General features: G+C 56.8%; 1 protein-coding gene across 3 annotated transcripts in view; it reads left to right on the top strand.

Annotated features, from left to right (window-relative positions):
- The first annotated feature begins 2,421 nt into the window (after positions 1 to 2,421).
- Positions 2,422 to 16,208, top strand: part of ARHGAP45 (Rho GTPase activating protein 45) — a 36,232-nt gene continuing 22,445 nt past the window's right edge. Inside the window, exons 1-3 of one of the 3 annotated variants that reach the window (XM_038740396.1) lie at positions 2,422 to 2,511; positions 4,623 to 4,947; positions 15,197 to 15,340. In XM_038740396.1, coding sequence (XP_038596324.1) covers positions 2,422 to 2,511; positions 4,623 to 4,947; positions 15,197 to 15,340 — 559 coding nt within the window. Of the gene's footprint in view, positions 2,512 to 3,247; positions 3,312 to 4,622; positions 4,948 to 11,231; positions 11,311 to 15,196; positions 15,341 to 16,208 lie in introns of those variants that run through there. The other 2 variants (XM_038740397.1, XM_038740398.1) reach the window with 2 other exon arrangements.

The following is a 16,208-nucleotide window of genomic DNA, read 5'->3' on the forward strand; positions in this document are numbered from 1 at the left end:
CGCGGCTCACTGGAAAGAGCCCGGGCTTTGGCGTCAGGGGTCACGGGTTCGAATCCCGTCTCTGCCAATTGTCAGCTGTGTGACTTCGGGCAGGTCATTGCACTTCTCTGGGCCTCAGTTCCCTCATCTGGAAAATGGGGATTAAGACTGTGAGCTTTCCGTGGGACAACCTGATCTCCTTGTAATCTCCCCAGCGCTTAGTACAGTGCTTTGCACATAGGAAGCGCTTAATAAATGCCATCATCATTATTATTATTATTATGGGCGTCTCCGGTTGACTCGCGGGCCGGGCCTGCCCCCTGGTGGCCAAAAGGGTTTAGGGCGAGCAGGCACTGCCTCTGAACCCAACGTTGGACATTTGACCCAAGGAAGGAAAAGGCCCTGTCCTGTACCCAAGTGATTGGCAGTTTGGTAGGAGAAACAGGACAGAGACGGGCAGCCACGGAGATATAAATCGCCCGACAAAGACAGGGAACATACCGGATGCCTATGGGCACCAACGAGAGACACCGCAGCAGAAACTGCCAGCAGTGAGGCCGGTGGGGCCAGGGTGGGGGAGAGGAGTTAACCTGGGAAGGCGTCCTGGAGGTGATGTGCTTTTCGTATCTGGAGAGGGGAGAAACAGGATTTGACGAAGAGGAGGGGGGAGGACATTCCAAGGCGAGGAATTAGGGGGGTGACGGGAAGGGCAGGGGCCACGGCCGGTGAGCAGGTGTGAGGGGTGCAGGGGGGTCAGGGGCTTCGCCTAGAAAAGTCTGGGGACGGCAGAGATTACAAGAGCTCACCAAGAAACGACTTGGGAACTTCAAATTGCAGATCAGGCCCATGGGAACTTCAAATTGCAGATCAGGCCCGTCCGACTGCCCACATTTCACACCACCTCATGTCTCTCTGATATGGCTCCTGGTGGACCGAGGAGCAGCGGGGCCTTCGATCCCTTCCAGAGCACAACCCCTCCCTTCTCTCCTCCCCACCCCTTCTCCCCCGTTCACACACCACCGATACACCACACTATGCTCCGATGAGGAAGGGAAACCAGGGCAGAACAGCAAGGGGGAGGAAGTGGCTAAGTTCCCGGGCTTCTGCCCACAGAAACAGCCAGAAACAGCCGTTGAATATATGTATGGGGAGGGGGCGGGGCAGGGGAGAGGAGATAGGATGAGCAAGTGGAAAGGATCTAGCCAGGGCCAGGGGCCCATCTCCCCCTGCCCCCATATTCCCCCTCTCTCATCTCCTCTGTCCTGCCCACGTAGCCCCCCCCCCCCCCCCCCATACACCATCACCAGAGGCACAGAGACAGAAGTACAGAGACAATAAAAAGAACCCAGACACTGAGAGACAGCAATTGAGACAGACACTGAAACAGATACAAACAGTGAGAGAGATAAAGACAGAGACCGACAGTGAGACTGAGAGATAAAGACAGAGACTGAGTTAGAGAGAAGCAAGATGCTGCTAGAGACAGGGACAGTGAAAAAGGGATAGTGAGAGAAAGAGAGAGACACTGAGAGAGGCAGAGATATGGAAAACAACAAAGAGAAGCAGAGGCCAAGAGATAGAAAGAGACAGAAGAGAGATAGAGACAGAGACAGTGAGAGGAACAAAAAGACCCAGACAGAGATACTGAAAGAGACAGAGGTAATTGAAGGGAAGGGGCAGAGATGGATCTAGCAGGAACCCCCAGACACTGCCCCATTCCACAGTCCTGCCCCCCTCCCACACCCGTCTGTCCTCCTGGAAGAGAGAGGATCCATTTCCAGGAGGGGTAAGCTGAGGTCAATGTGGCAGACCAGACATATCCAGCCAGGGTCCCCTAAAGCAAGTAGGGCTAAGGAGAGCCCTGCCAGGCCCCCAGGCCCCCAAGTCCCCCTGCCTGAGGTCTCCTCCCCTACCCCTCCACTCCACTCCACCCACACCTGTGCTGCAGTAAAGGCAAGGGATGTAAGCAGAAATGTTGGGGGAGGAATCAAAATCGAGGGGAGGTTGTTGCAAAAGCGGCAGAAGAGGTGTATGTATGTATGTGTGCATGAATGTGTGTGCGTGTGTGTGTTTGGCTTCAGCATTTGCTCCTTTTCCTGTTGAGGGGTTTGGAGGGCAGGCAGGGGGAGCGGCCAGGGTGGGTGGGGGGAACATGCCGGGGACGGTGGGAGCCAATGAGATCCTGCCCGCCTGTGACAGGGCCGCCTCCGCTGACAGCTCTAGTGATCACCAATGTGGCTGAACCTCTCACAGACGTCCGTCCGGGTGCTGGAGCTGTGAGGTTTAGGGGCACAAGGGCATCCAGACCCTCCCACTCCCTCCACGTCCCTTCCAGTGGACCCGGCTTCACTCCCCCAGGGGTCAGGAGCCAAGGGGCGGGGGGGGGGAAGGGAGGGGGGACACCCCCCAATCCCTCTGTCTGGGGTCCACGCACCGTACACGATGTTCTCAAGAAAGAAACGAGAGCTCATGAAGACACCGTCGATCTCAAAAAAGAGTCGAGCAGGAAGCCCTATACCGCAAACGCCATGCGTGAGTGACTGCGCCCTCTCTTTCTGCCTCGACCAGCCAGGGGCTGCAGAGTGGGGCTTAGGATGGGTGGGGGGGGAGCAGGAGGAGCCAGGGTGAAAGGAAACGGGAGGTACTCCGGAGGAAAGGGACCCTGCTTGGATGGGAAGACTTGAAATCAGGCGGAGAGTTAGATCCCAGGTGGTGGGGGTTCCTACTAGGAGAGGGGTTCTGAGAAGAGTTGGAGGGAGAAGGCCTGTCCCACCTATCCAACTTTCTTATCCTTCCTTCCTTTGGTGATCTCAGTGGAATTCGAGGGGGCGTGTGGATGGGGGGGTACCCCGGAGGTGTGGCAATCTGGGAGGGAACCGAGCCTCCAGGCAAAACCCCACAGCAGAGATGGGGGGCACGCAGAACCCCGGAGCTTGTCCGTAGGCTGACCTGAGAAGTGCTGACCCCCTCCCAAGACCTCTCAACCCCAGCCCTCCACCCCATCTCCCCAGCCCCCAGCCGGACACGCCATTCTGAGGAAAGGGACCACGCCCTCACCCCACGAGGAACGGGGCGGCCATCTGGTAGCGCCTGGCAGTGTCTACTCGCTGCCAGGGCTCAGCCTCCCCCAGCCCCCCGTGCCCGCTCTCCCCCCCCCCCCGAGCCCCCAAGGGCCAAGGTCGGGGGGGGATGAGATGATGTTGAGCCGACGCTCAGGAGCCAAGAACAGCTACAGCCCCTACACCGTGGGGCTCAGGAGGAGCAAAGCTAAATCCCATGCGGCCCAAGCCGCCCTGGATTCCTTGGTCCATAAGCCCAGGGTGTGGCTGAAGGTAGGTAGGGGGTTGGACCCTGGGAGGGGAGGGTCTGGAAGGGGAGGGGTGTCTCTGGGGGCACAACCCAACCACCTCTCGTGCCCCTTTGGCCCTGGGCGGCCTACAGCTCAGGAGAGGAACCCGCTGCTTCCGGAACCACTGGGCCCTGCTGGGCCTCGGGTGTGGAGACACGGAGGAATGGGGAGGAGGGCATAGCCGGGGCATAGAGGGGAACCCCAAACCCCCTCACCTGGGGTGGGAGTCGGGGTACGCAGCGAAGGAGGGGGGAATCTACATTATTGTCTCTTGTTTCTTCCAGGGTCTCAGGTGGGTGGGAGCCAGGGGCGGCAGGGACCGGACTGATTCCACAGGGATTGATGGTCCTCTCGCCTGCCCGCTTGTTACTGTCAGACCTAGGGATGCTGGGAAGCAGGGTCATGCCTGCATCCTGGGAGCTTGGGACCCTACCCCAAACTCCACTCCTGGAAACCCAGCATCCTTCAGGTCTGGGGGTAGAGAGGGATTTCCAAAGGCAATTTGGGGAGTCATCAGGGGGAGTGTGTTGGAGTGTTTTTAGGGGTCCTGGGAAGGCAGTAGAAGAGGGAGGGTTATGTGGCGGGGTTCCCGGGGAGCATCTCTGGAGAAGATTTTTGAGACCTTCCCCCCATCAGGGGACCCTTGCCTCACCCAGAAAGGGGAGAAGGGGGGGTGCAGAAAGGAATGGGGAGCAGCCCTTACCCCCATATTCCAGCAGAGCAGGGAGAAACAGCCAGGGAGGCTGTGGTTTTGAAGCCGCTGACGGTTGTTGGGAGGAAATGTTGGGTAACTGGGCCGATGGGCTCTGAGAAATCACGGTGTGTGTCCCTATATCCCTCACCCTGGCCAGGGGCAGCAGTTGCTGGGGTTGTTTTGGGTGGGTGGGGCAGGATTCCCAGAGAACCCCAAGGCTGCCCATCTGGCTAATGCCAACACCTGGGGCTGACCCAGTGGGGTGTCTCTCTGCAGCCTGGCTCCTTGTGGGAGGAGATCTCTCTGCAACCTGGGCACCTCTCTGGCTAGGTTTTGGTCAGGACCTCTTCCCCCCCCCCCCCCCCCCCCCAACCTTCTCTCCATGTCACCCTGAGCCCCTGGAGTGTGTGAGAGGAGCTGCTGGGAGGAGTGAGGGGCCGGAACATTTCCCTGTGACCCGTTCCCATGCCAGTTGGCCCCCTCCGATTTACCAGCCACATGGGCTGATTCTCCCAGACCATAGATGGGTAAACCAAGGCCCCCCCAGGGATCGTAGGGCTCCCAACCCTTCCAGCTCATCGTGTGTCTCCCCAACCCCAGGAGCTGCCCCGGAAAGATGGAACCGATCCACCCCCAAGCGGAGTAGGCGGCATGGGCGAGCTGTCCCCCAAACACAGCCCCGGCCCCATGGGGACCCTGAAGCGGCCGACCAGCCTGAGCCGCCATGCAAGTGCAGCAGGTTTTCCCCTCTCGGCACCGAGCACCTGGACCCTGGGCAGGGCCCACAAGAGCCCCATGTCCCACAGCCCCGTGGAGGCTAACGAGGGGCTCTTCACTGAGGTGGAAGACATTTCTCAGCTGCTGGTGTTCGTGGCCCGCTTTGCCGAGGGGCTGGAGAAGCTCAAGGATGCAGTTATGCGAGATGGTGAGTACTCCTGAAGGTGACGGGTACTGCCCTGAGCACAGTAAGACAATCTCGGAATCACTGCCCACCTTCCCGGCTCCCCGCACACCCAGCTGGGGTGCCGACTCCACAGCGCGTGATGGAGGCTGGTGTCCTCCTGGGTTCCAGTCGTGGGCGCCGCCGCCGTACCCGCCCTCACGGCCGTCTGGGTTGAACTCCCAGCCTCGCCCCCACTGGGGCTCTGAACCCCAGAGCTTCTGAGCAGGACTGGGATGACTCAAAATCGGGGACTCTGTCCAGTTGCTCAACCTGCGTCCAGCGTGGCCTAATGGATAGAGCGCGGCTCTGGGAGTCAGCAGGACCTGAGTTCTAATCCCAGCACCACTACATGTCTGCTGTGTGACCTTAGGCAAGTCACTTAACTTCTCTGTGTCTCACCTCATCTGTAAAATGGGGATTAAGAATGTGCGCCTATGTGGGACATGGACTGTGTCTAACCCGATTAGCTTGTATCTACCGTAGTGCTTAGTACAGTGCCTGCCACATAGTAAGCGCTTAACAAACACCATAAAAAAATCCCTGTCCATCTGATGCCACCCCTAAGATTCCTGTCCAATTTTGTCCCCTACACTCAAAATGACAAGTTGGCACCTCTGCATTCCAGGGTGTCCCCCTCTCCCCATCACCATTTATCACAAGAATTCATTCCCACGGGAAGTTGTGCAGCCAAAAATATCAGTGGGCACTGATTGGTCTGGATAGATTAGTAGACCAGACGAGTAGCCCATGCTGGGTCACTAGAGGGAAATTTGGGGGGCAGGGCGTGGATGGTCTGTTGCTAACGGTGAGAATGGGGGTCCAGGAGCATCCCGGTGCCACTATTAGAGACAGAGTCTCCCGCATGAACTGCAGGACTGTTAGACTGTGGGTCTGTGGAACCAGAATGGCCTGATACCTTAAGAACGTTATTGCTAGAAAACCAGCCCTAGGTTTCTCCCCTACATCCCTAACCTACCCCCACCCCTTCTATGACTCCACCTCTGTCTCTGATCTGCCCACAAACTCTGACATTTTTCTGTTTCTCTCTCTGTCTATGAGCAAAGCTATCCTGGCTCAGCCTCAGGGCCCATCCAGCCCAGAACTCTGTCTCTGACAGTGACATCAGGACTTGGAGGGACTGGGTGACGGTTACTTTGCTGGACACCCATCTTTGCGGTTAAGGATGGACCATCCAACACCCCTACCTTTCTCAACCCCATCTTGAGCTAGCTGATGCTTTCATCCTGTACAGCTTCCCAACTTCTCCCAGCCCCGGGTGACGAAGTCTCCTTTAGTTTTCTTTGAACATACTGGCGTGACTGGGTATTCCCCTGCCCTGCACCTCCCCCTCCAACCCTAGTGATGTGGGATTTGAACAACAACAACAACAATTCTGTGTTCTCCTTGTTTAGGCAGTTGCCCTGGGATTAAATGTCCTGTCATAGCATGTGGCCAGATGGGTATCCCAGGTCATGATCCAGCAAAGACCGTTATGAATGACTGGGAGTTCTAGAGCCCCGTCACCCAAAGGCGGCAGGAGGCATGTGTCACGACAATGTTGCGGGAGTGAACGGGGCAAGATGTCACAAATTGTGATGTAGAGGTGTCATCAAGACACAAAAAGCCAGATTGTTCCCACTCACTGGGAAATGGCTTGATGTTTGAGAGGTTTTGCGGGGCGGGGGGAGGTTGGAGGGGGTGGTGTCAACAGGTATTCAGCAAAGGCCCAGCTTCCAAAATCCAATGCTGGAGGGCTAGGGACTGGGAGGGCCTAGGGGACTAGTCAGTGGAGGGTCCCAGGAAACCCTCCCACCACCATCCCTACTCCTGGAATGGGGCCAGTCCACTGGGGAATGGCCAGATGTCCCCAACCCCACCTCCCCCAGGTGGCTGGGGCCGAAGCAGGTGGAAGGGGAAGAGGGTCTTTGAGCCCACCCAGCCAAATCAAGCCATGCTGGGACATTGCGGGGGGATTGATGAGGGGTTGTCACACAGTCACACAGCAGGAGTCTGACCTCCAGCACACCACAGTAGCAGCAGTAGTAGTAAAAGTGTTTATTAAGTACACTGGGTGCAGGGCATTGTACTAAGTGCTAGGAAATATATACAGGTGGGATTTAGACATAGTCCCCGGCCCTCGACAGGCCCACAGTTGAAAAATATAAGCAGGGAGAGGTAACTGGTGACAGACATATAAGGAGGAAGGAACGAAGCGTTAAGAAGACATAGAGACATGAACAGATTCACAAAGTAAAAACAAAATCAATAGCGTTCTGTGGCTACAGTAGCAGAATTTCAGGCTCTTCGCTTCTCAGAGTCACCTCCAACTCCATGGGACTTTTGTAGGATGGGGAGGGAGTTTGGGGTCTCACGGGAAAGAGGATGGATCCCCACCCACAGAGCATGGGCTTTTTTTTTTCTTTTTTGATGGTATTTGTTAAGTGCTTATTATGTGCCAGGCACTGTACTAAGCACTGGGGTAGATACAAGCTAATCAGGTTGGACTAATTATGTTGGACTAATTAAGCTAATTATGTTGCCAATTTGTACTTCCCAAGCACTTAGTACAGTGCTCTGCACATAGTAAGCGCTCAATAAATACGATTGATGATGATGACACATCCATGTCCCACATAGGACTCACAGTCTTAATCGCCATTTTGCAGATGAGGTAACTGAGGCTCAGAGAAGTGAAGTGACTTGCCCAGGGTCACACAACAGACACGTGGTGGAGCCAGAATTAGAACCCAGCTCCTTAGGGCTCCCAGGCTTGTGCTCTAGCCACTAGACCACACTGCCTCTTTCCTTGGGTCAGTCCCCACCCATGCCTCCTGACCCACATGCCATGGCCCGTGGGTGTGCGTGCGTGCGTGTGTGCGTGCGTGCGGGCTTGGCCCGGATCATCCCTTTGGAAGCGGTAGGCAGCGGGTGGCCATCCCGGGGCCCGTAAAGGCAGGGGTGCAGGAGAGAAGCTGCGGAGGATTCGGGTCCTGAGGCCGGGATCTCACTGCTTCCTCTCAAAGAGTTATTTTCATCTGCTTGCCTTCCTGTTTACCCGCGGGTGTGTATGTGTGTGTCAGGGAGGGGTGAGGGGGGTGGGCAGGGCCTGAGAGAGGGCACAGAGAATAGATTCCACCCCCCCGCAGGTGGCAGCAGCAGTGGCCACCCTTCCCAGTTCTCCCAGATGGGACCTCTGGTGAATTTCCACCCCAGGTGTCTGGCAGGGGGCACTGGGGGAGGGGCACGGAGGGTCCTTTAAATGGAGGCTTCTGAAGGAGGAGACAGAGGAAGCAGTAGAGATGTTTTCAGTCTTTATCAGGGTGGAGTTTGCCCGTGTGAGCCCGTTTGTTATTCTCTGCCCTGGAAGCTGCAGAGGCCCAGCTGATGCACTTCCTGGGCCTCTGCCAACCCTCCCCTCACCCCAGGACTGGAGGGGGAGGAGGCCGAGGGGGTAGCTGGCCTCTCTCTTGGGACTCTGCCCAACTCTCATATCCCCAGTTGGGGTACCCAGATTAATAGGGGAGAATTCCCATGGAGTGAGGTCGTCTTAGCACCAGGAAAGTGGGAGGAGTTCACAGAGGAGAAAAATCCCACCTGCTCTTGCCCCCGGGCCTAGTGCCAGGATGAGCATCTTCCATGCCTCTCTTTACCCATCTCTACAATGCGTGTGTGGATCCCCTTAGGGTAGAGTCCTGTTGCTTTTTGGGGGTGGAGGAGGATTTCTTCTGAGATAGGCCAGGGGTGAGGTGGTGATAGTGAGGTGGGGAAGTCTCTTTCAGGAACCCCCACTCCACTTTCCCAGAAAAGACTCCAGAGGTCCTAATTCCCAGACATCTTGTGCCAGGCTGCAGAGGTGGGAGACAGCAGCACCCTGGAGCTGTGGACCCTCTGCCTTAGGAGGATGGTGGGGGTGGGGTGTGTGTGTGTGTGTTGGGGGCGCTCTGAAGGAGGGTGTTATCTGGACAGTGACAGAAGGGGCTGATTTCCTGGGGAAACTCTCCAATCTCCTGTTCCTTCCTGCCCAAGGGCACTGGGAGACACTGGGAGGGGCCATGATGGTGAGGGGTGGATGGGAAGGGAGTTGGGGGAGACAGTGATGGGGGAGGTGGGCAGCTAAGAGGAACAGAAGCAGGCACACTAGTGTGTGTTCTTTAGGGGAGAACCTGGGCTATCTACATCTCCCCCCAGGGTGGAGGGACAGGGTATGGGGGGATATGGGGTGGTTGCTGAAGGCCCCAGCCAACCCCTTCTTCTCCTCCCTCTGGCCAAGAGATGTCCTGAAGAGATCCACCACAGTCTCCTGAAGGCTGCGTTTCGGGCATGTGTGTGTGTGTATGTGTGTTTTAGTGGTGGTAAGAGGGAACGGAGGCGAAGGCCAGGGTGTGGGGTACTTTGAAGAATCCAAAGCATCGATCCTTTCTCCCTCTTCTCCCCTTCCCATTTGATCCCTCCCCTCTGCCCCCCTCTCTTCTCCCTTCTCTCCTTATTCATCCCCTCCTCTTCCCTCTCCTCTCTTCTCCCTCCCCACCTCCCCAGCCTAGACTCCAGGAGTTTGGATCTCCTCCAGCGGCTCCCAGGGGAAGGATATTCAACCTCTTAATGGACTTCACTGTTATTTCCTGAGCCCGCCCAGAGATATCCACACACCTCCCACCCCCAAACAAACCGTCTTCCTCCTCTTCGAGGTTTCCATCCCGCTAAAATCCCCCTGAGTCACCTCCGAGGTTGCCGCCTCCCCCCACCCCTCTTTGCCTCTCCCGGCCCTGCATCACCACCCCCCTCCCCCGACTGGCCGGGGCAGGGTCAAGGGGCAGAGCCAAATGGAAATGTTCCTGCTTGGGGCCCTCGCTCGCTCCTCCGTCGCCTGCCCCTCCCTCTCTTTCTCCTCTCTCCTCCCTGATGGGGGTGTTCCAGTGCAGGCATTAAACCAGGCCCCAGTCTGGGCCTCCTTTCTTTGGAGACCCTATTTTCATGACCAGAAACTCCTGGGGCAGGAGGGTTGGCTGGTTAGTTATCCCCTCCGCTCCGTATGAATATTCGTTTTCTAGCGTTATTATTAGCCCACTCATCTCCCTAAAGCCACAGGGCTTTCCTATCTCTGCTCTCTGGCCTACACACACCCAACACTTTTCTCCCTTTGTCCCCACTGTGGGACCGAGTTTGGGGGTGCTGCCCAGTCATCTCCCCAAAGCCACAGGGCTTTCCTATCTCTGCTCTCTGGCCTACGCACACCCAACCCTTTTCTCCCTTTGCCCCCACTGTGGGACCGAATTTGGGGGGTGCCGCCCAGTCATCTCCCCAAAGCCACAGGGCTTTCCCATCTCTGCTCTCTGGCCTATGCACCCCCAACTCTTTTCTCCCTTTGTCCCCACTGTGGGACCGAGTTTGGGGGTGCCGCCCACTCATCTCCCCAAAGCCACAGGGCTTTCCTATCATCACCATCATCATCAATCGTATTTATTGAGCGCTTACTATGTGCAGAGCACTGTACTAAGCGCTTGGGAAGTACAAATTGGCAACATATAGAGACAGTCCCTACCCAACAGTGGGCTCTCTGGCCTACGCACACCCAACTCTTTTCTCCCTTTGCCCCCACTGTGGGACCGAGTTTGGGGGTGCCGCCCAGTCATCTCCCCAAAGCCACAGGGCTTTCCTACCTCTGCTCTCTGGCCTATGCACACCCAACCCTTTTCTCCCATTGCCCCCACCGAGTTTGGGGGTGCTGATTCTCCCCGATTTTCCCAAGGGGAAAAAGGAGGCTCAGAGAGGGTGCTTGTCTGGTCCAGTGCCACACAGCACGGGGGGAAGCGTGGGTTTGGCCCGGCCCTCGGAGCAGGGGTCTCGGCCTTGATGGGGTGGGGGCAACCCTGGGGGGAAAACGGCTTGGCCACCGTGGCGAAGGGAAGCAAACCCCTAACCCTTTTGCTATTGTCTCCCTCCTCTTCCCCCTTTTCCTGACCCCCCCCTCCCCTTCCTCGATTCCCCTCCCCCTTCCCGGCCGCTCGGGGCTGGAATGCGGGTCTGGGATCGCAGGGGGAGGGGGCGGGATACACTGACCTATGCGGTTCAGGACTGGGGGCGTTGGGTGGGAGGCTCCTGGGATGGGTGGGGGCTTGGAATTACGGTGGTGGGAAAAGAGGCTGAACCCTGATCACCTGTAGGGCGGGGGGAAGGGGGTCAGAGGGCGACTCCGCCCCTCCTCCCGCCTGATCCGGGTCGTGCTGGGCCGGGGGCTGCAGCAGAGGGGTGGTTGAGCCCGGGGGGCCATGTGTGTGTGCGGGAACCTGCACTCTCTGCTGGAGGAGGGGCACCCTCGGGAGCTGCGCTGTCTGCTGGGGCCCCAAGGTGAGCGGGGAGCGGGAGGTACAGGGGTGGGAGGGTGGTGGGTGGGCCTGGCCCGCGGGAGGGAAGGAAGAAAGGGAGGAGGCCGGAGCCTGGGCCCGGCGGGAGCGAGCCAGCGCTTAGTACAGTGCTCTGCACACACTAAGCGCTCAATAAATACGATCGAACGAGCAGGCCGCGGCGCTCTGGTGCTGCTGGATGGCCAACGTGCGGGCCGCGCCCTTAGCACCCGTGTGGCTCTGCCTAACGTGGGAGGGCCTCCGGGCCGCGGCTCCAGCCCTTTCCCCCAAAGGAACTCCAGGATAATAATAATAATGGCATTTATTAAGCGCTTACTATGTGCAAAGCACTGTTCTAAGCGCTGGGGAGGTTACAAGGTGATCAGGTTGTCCCACATGGGGCTCCCGGCCATCACCCCCATTTTACAGATGAGGTAACCGAGGCTCTGAGAAGTGAAGTGACTTGCCCGAGGTCACACAGCAGACAGGTGGTGGAGTCGGGATTCGAACCCATGACCTCTGACTCCAAAGCCCGGGCTCTTTCCACTGAGCCACACTGCTTCTCCAAGGATGGGGAAACTGAGTACTTCTCCAGGGGGAGCACTGGCAGATCGGTTGGGGGGGTCCCCCCGCTTCTAGACTGTGAGCCCACTGTTGGGTAGGGACTATATGGTGCCAACTTGGACTTCCCAAGCGCTTGGCACAGCGCTCTGCCCACAGTAAGCGCTCAATAAATACGCTTCAACGACTGAATGAATGAGAGGAGTGGGATGCCTGAGGGGACCCCCTCTCCACTCACCAGAGGCAAGTTGCAGGGAGGTGCCTCAGCCTGGGCGTGGCCAAACCTTGCCCCAGGCCGGGTTGGCATTGCCTACTGGGCGGAGAGACTCAAGGAGGCATGGTGGAGTCAAACAAGGCAAAAGAGCTGCGCTTAGTACAGTGCTCTGCACACAGTAAGCGCTCAATAAACACGATTGAGTGAATGACAGCAAGCTGGAGGGAACCAAGAGCAGAGGCTCATTTGGGGGTCCCGGAGATCAGACGCAGGGCTGGGGGTCAACCGGGCACCCTGTTGCCACGTCCTGCCATGCCCAGTGACCTGCCTTCTCTGCCTCCCCGCCGGCCCCTTTAGAAAGAAGAGAAACTGATGGGCAGAGCTTGGGCTACTTTGGTCCCGGCTAAAGGCCCAGGCCCGATGTGCGTTTGCCCTTTCGACCGAAATGTAGAGGTTAAGAGCATTTGGCTGGCCTGCCACTCTGCGGGGAAAGGGTGGAGAAATGGACTAACTTTTAGGTCTGGTCCCAGCTCCTAGGCAGGGGTTTGGCCCCCAGATGTGGGGCACCTGGGTTTAGCATTCACCCCTAGGAATCAGTCAGACCCACAAAGAAAGTGCCAGCGTGTGTGTGTGCGGAGGGTCAGTAAGCGCTAATACAGGGTTCTGCCCACAGTAAGCTCTCAATAAATACCACAGATTGATTGATTGATTGATTGCTCAGAAGAGGTCAGAGGCCTCTCTCCACCCTCTCCCGAAATTCCAGCCAGAGCCTTCTGGGCTACAGAAACTCCAGTGAGACCACGAGGCCAAGTTGTTGGGGATATGGGGGGAGGAGGGGGCGGCCACAGGTGCCACTTTTCATCAAGAGTGGTGGTGGGGGGAATTGGGGCGAAATTGAGCTGGGGAGGGTGGGATGGACCATCAGAAGCTAATGGGTCAGAGAGCTCCGATCTTGGGTCAGCTCAGCTCCGAAGCCTCATCAGAGTCCCCAGGGGGAGCGAAGCTGGGAGTCCGGCCCAGATGTTCACTGGGGGCAGAACAGTGGCTTCACCCCCCAGCTGGGAACACACACACACAGAAGAGAAGCATAGAAGGCAACAGTAGTCTAGTAGATAGAGCACAGGCCTGGAAGTGTGGACTTCTAGACTGTGAGCCCACTGTTGGGTAGGGACCGTCCCTGTATGTTGCCAACTTGTACTCCCCAAGCGCTTAGTACAGTGCTCTGCACGCAGTAAGCGCTCAATAAATACGATTGAATGAATGAATGAATGTCGGAAGGACCTGGGTTCTAATCGTGCTCCACCACTTGTCTGCTTTGTGCCCCTGGGCAAGTCATTTAACTTCCTTGATGTGTAAAATGGGGATTAAGACTGTGAGCCTCTTGTGGGAAGTGGACTGTGCCCAACCTGATTAGCTTGTATCAACTCCAGTGCTTAGTACAGTGCCTGGCACACAGTAAGCGTTTAACAAATGCCATTAAAAAAAACAAGTGCAGGGATGGAGTTGGCAGGATGAGATGGGGTGGGACTCTGCTTACTTGCAACCCACTCCACCCCATTACTCGAATCTGCTTCGTGCTGCCCGGTGATGAACATAGTAATAATAATAATGATGATGGCATTTATTAAGCGCTTACTATGTGCAAAGCACTGTTCTAAGGGCTGGGGAGGTTACAAGGTGATCAGGTTGTCCCACAGGGGCCTCAAAGTCTTCATCCCCATTTTACAGATGAGGGAACTGAGGCACAGAGAAGTGAAGTGACTTGCCCAAAGTCACACAGCTGACAGTTGGCGGAGCAGGGATTTGAACCCATGACCTCTGACTCCAAAGCCTGTGCTCTTTCCACTGGGCCACGCTGCTTCTCATGCATGGAAGGGATCATCTGGTCCACCCCTGCCTCCAGGCGGATAAATCCCTGAACCTCCCTGGCCAGATGGAGCAGTCGCATGTATTTTCATCAGTGTCGGGAGAGTCTGCCATTACCCCTGCCCCTCAACCATCTTCATGTCCTTCTCTTCTTGCAAAACTCTATGAAAGAGCCACCTGTCCAAATTAACGTCCCCTGACTCTGGTCACACTGATTCCTTTAGCTCTATTCTCTCTGCCCTAGCCCTGTGCCTTTCACTGAAATCATGTTGATGTCTCTTTGTTTATGCTTGTAGGAGTCCAGTATAGTCTCTTCCTTGATATTTACGTGCCTGAAGGCATCTCTGAGTCCTGCCTCCCCGAGCAGACTGGCAGCCCCTTGAGGGCAGGGTCCATGTCTCTTTCTCTTTGTCTCAATCAATCATTTATTGAGTGCTTATTGTATGCAGTGCACTGTACTAAGTGCTTGGGAGAGTACAATATAACAATCTCTGTCTCTCTTCCTTCCCGCCCCCCTCAGTGCCTAGTACTCTGTATGTGTGTCCTGTCCCTCCATTTCCACCCCTCAGACTGTCAGCTCATTGAGGGCAGGGACCTTGTCTTCTACGTCTGAATTAACTGACAGGCTTCTGCCCGGTTCATTCATTCATTCAGTCAGTCATATTTATTGAGCGCTTACTGTGTGCAGAGCACTGTACTAAGTGCTTGGGAAGTACAAGTTGGCAACATATAGAGACGGTCCCTACCTAACAGCGGGCTCACAGCCTAGAAGGGGGAGACAGACAACAAAACAAAACATATTAACAAAATAAAATAAATAGAATAAATATGTACAAATAAAATAGAGTAATAAATACGTACAAACATACATATATACAGGTGCTGTGGGGTGGGGAAGGAGGTAAGGCGGGGGGATGGGGGGGAGAAGGAGGGGGCTCAGTCTGGGAAGGCCTTCTGGAGGAGGTGACTCAGTAATGATGGAGCTTATAATAATAATAATAATAATAGCATTTATTAAGCGCTTACTATATGCAAAGCACTGTTCTAAGCGCTGGGGAGGTTACAAGGTGATTAGGTTGTCCCACAATTTTAATCCCCATTTTACAGATGAGGTGACTGAGGCACAGAGAAGTGGTGACTTGCCCAAAGTCACCCAGCTGACAGTTGATAGAGCAGGGATTTGAGCCCATGACCTCGGACTCCAAAGCCCGGGCTCTTTCCACTGAGCCACGCTGCTTCTCTATTACAGAGCACCTGGAGGCTCGGCGGCCGTTGGCACACGAGTGCCTGGGAGAGGCCCTGCGGATCCTGCGCCAGGTCATCAGCAAATATCCGCTGCTCAATACGTTGGAGACGCTCACCGCTGCCGGCAACCTCATCTCCAAGGTCAAAGGTGAGAGCCCAGTGGGCCGAAGCAGTCAGGATGGGTGGGGGCTGGGGCGGTGGGGGGGGGGGGCTCCCATCCCATCCCATCCCATCCCATCCCTTCCCGCCTCTCCCCAGTCCCTTTTGGCCTCTGGGGCTTGGGCTGGGCCTGGCTGTCTCCTTCTCTCCCGCACCCTGCCCTGATCCTGGGATCATCACCTGGTCTTCCTGGGGTGACAGCAGAGATCCCAGCCAACCCGCCCCCCCCACCCCACCAATCCGAGCCCCCCCGCTGGCATAGTCTCTCTCCTTGGGACAGCAGCAGGAAGTGTTCTGAGCTGGCCCTGGCGGTTTCTGACGCCTTGGGCCGCTTGGGGTTCCTACTTCAATCACAGCCCCAGGACGCCTGGGTGGTTTCATTAGGGAAGTTCGGCCTTTCCCAGCCCCAGCTGGGTCTGGGGGCGATTGGGGTGGGCAGGGGATGAGGGGTAGGGGAAGATGGGCTCAGGTGGGGGGCTAGGAGGGGAAGAGTGACTAGGTGTCCCCAGGAGCCTTACGGGCTTCCATGTCCTGTGGGAGGCTGGGAAGCAGGGCTGTGGTGGGGCTGGGTGAGCTGGGGAAGGTGAGGGGTGGGGTGGGGTGCGGGGGGGGGCGGGGAGACCAGGCAGACCTACCGCATGTAGCACTTGCGTCAATGCCTAGCTTCCTGAACGCTGAGCGGTGACCACGGAGACAGGAAGTTCCTCTATGGTGGAAAGGGCTGTTGTTCGCCAAGTCTCGTTGGAGGGGTCCTCTGAGGTCCCGGGCTCCCTCCTCTTGTCCCCACAGTCCCCTCCTGCTGTAGGGAGCCCCGAGACAGGTCTCAGTTTTTGTCCTCTAAAGGAGGGGAAGACCCA

Source organism: Tachyglossus aculeatus, chromosome X1 (assembly GCF_015852505.1).
Source record: "Tachyglossus aculeatus isolate mTacAcu1 chromosome X1, mTacAcu1.pri, whole genome shotgun sequence".
NCBI lineage: Eukaryota > Metazoa > Chordata > Mammalia > Monotremata > Tachyglossidae > Tachyglossus > Tachyglossus aculeatus.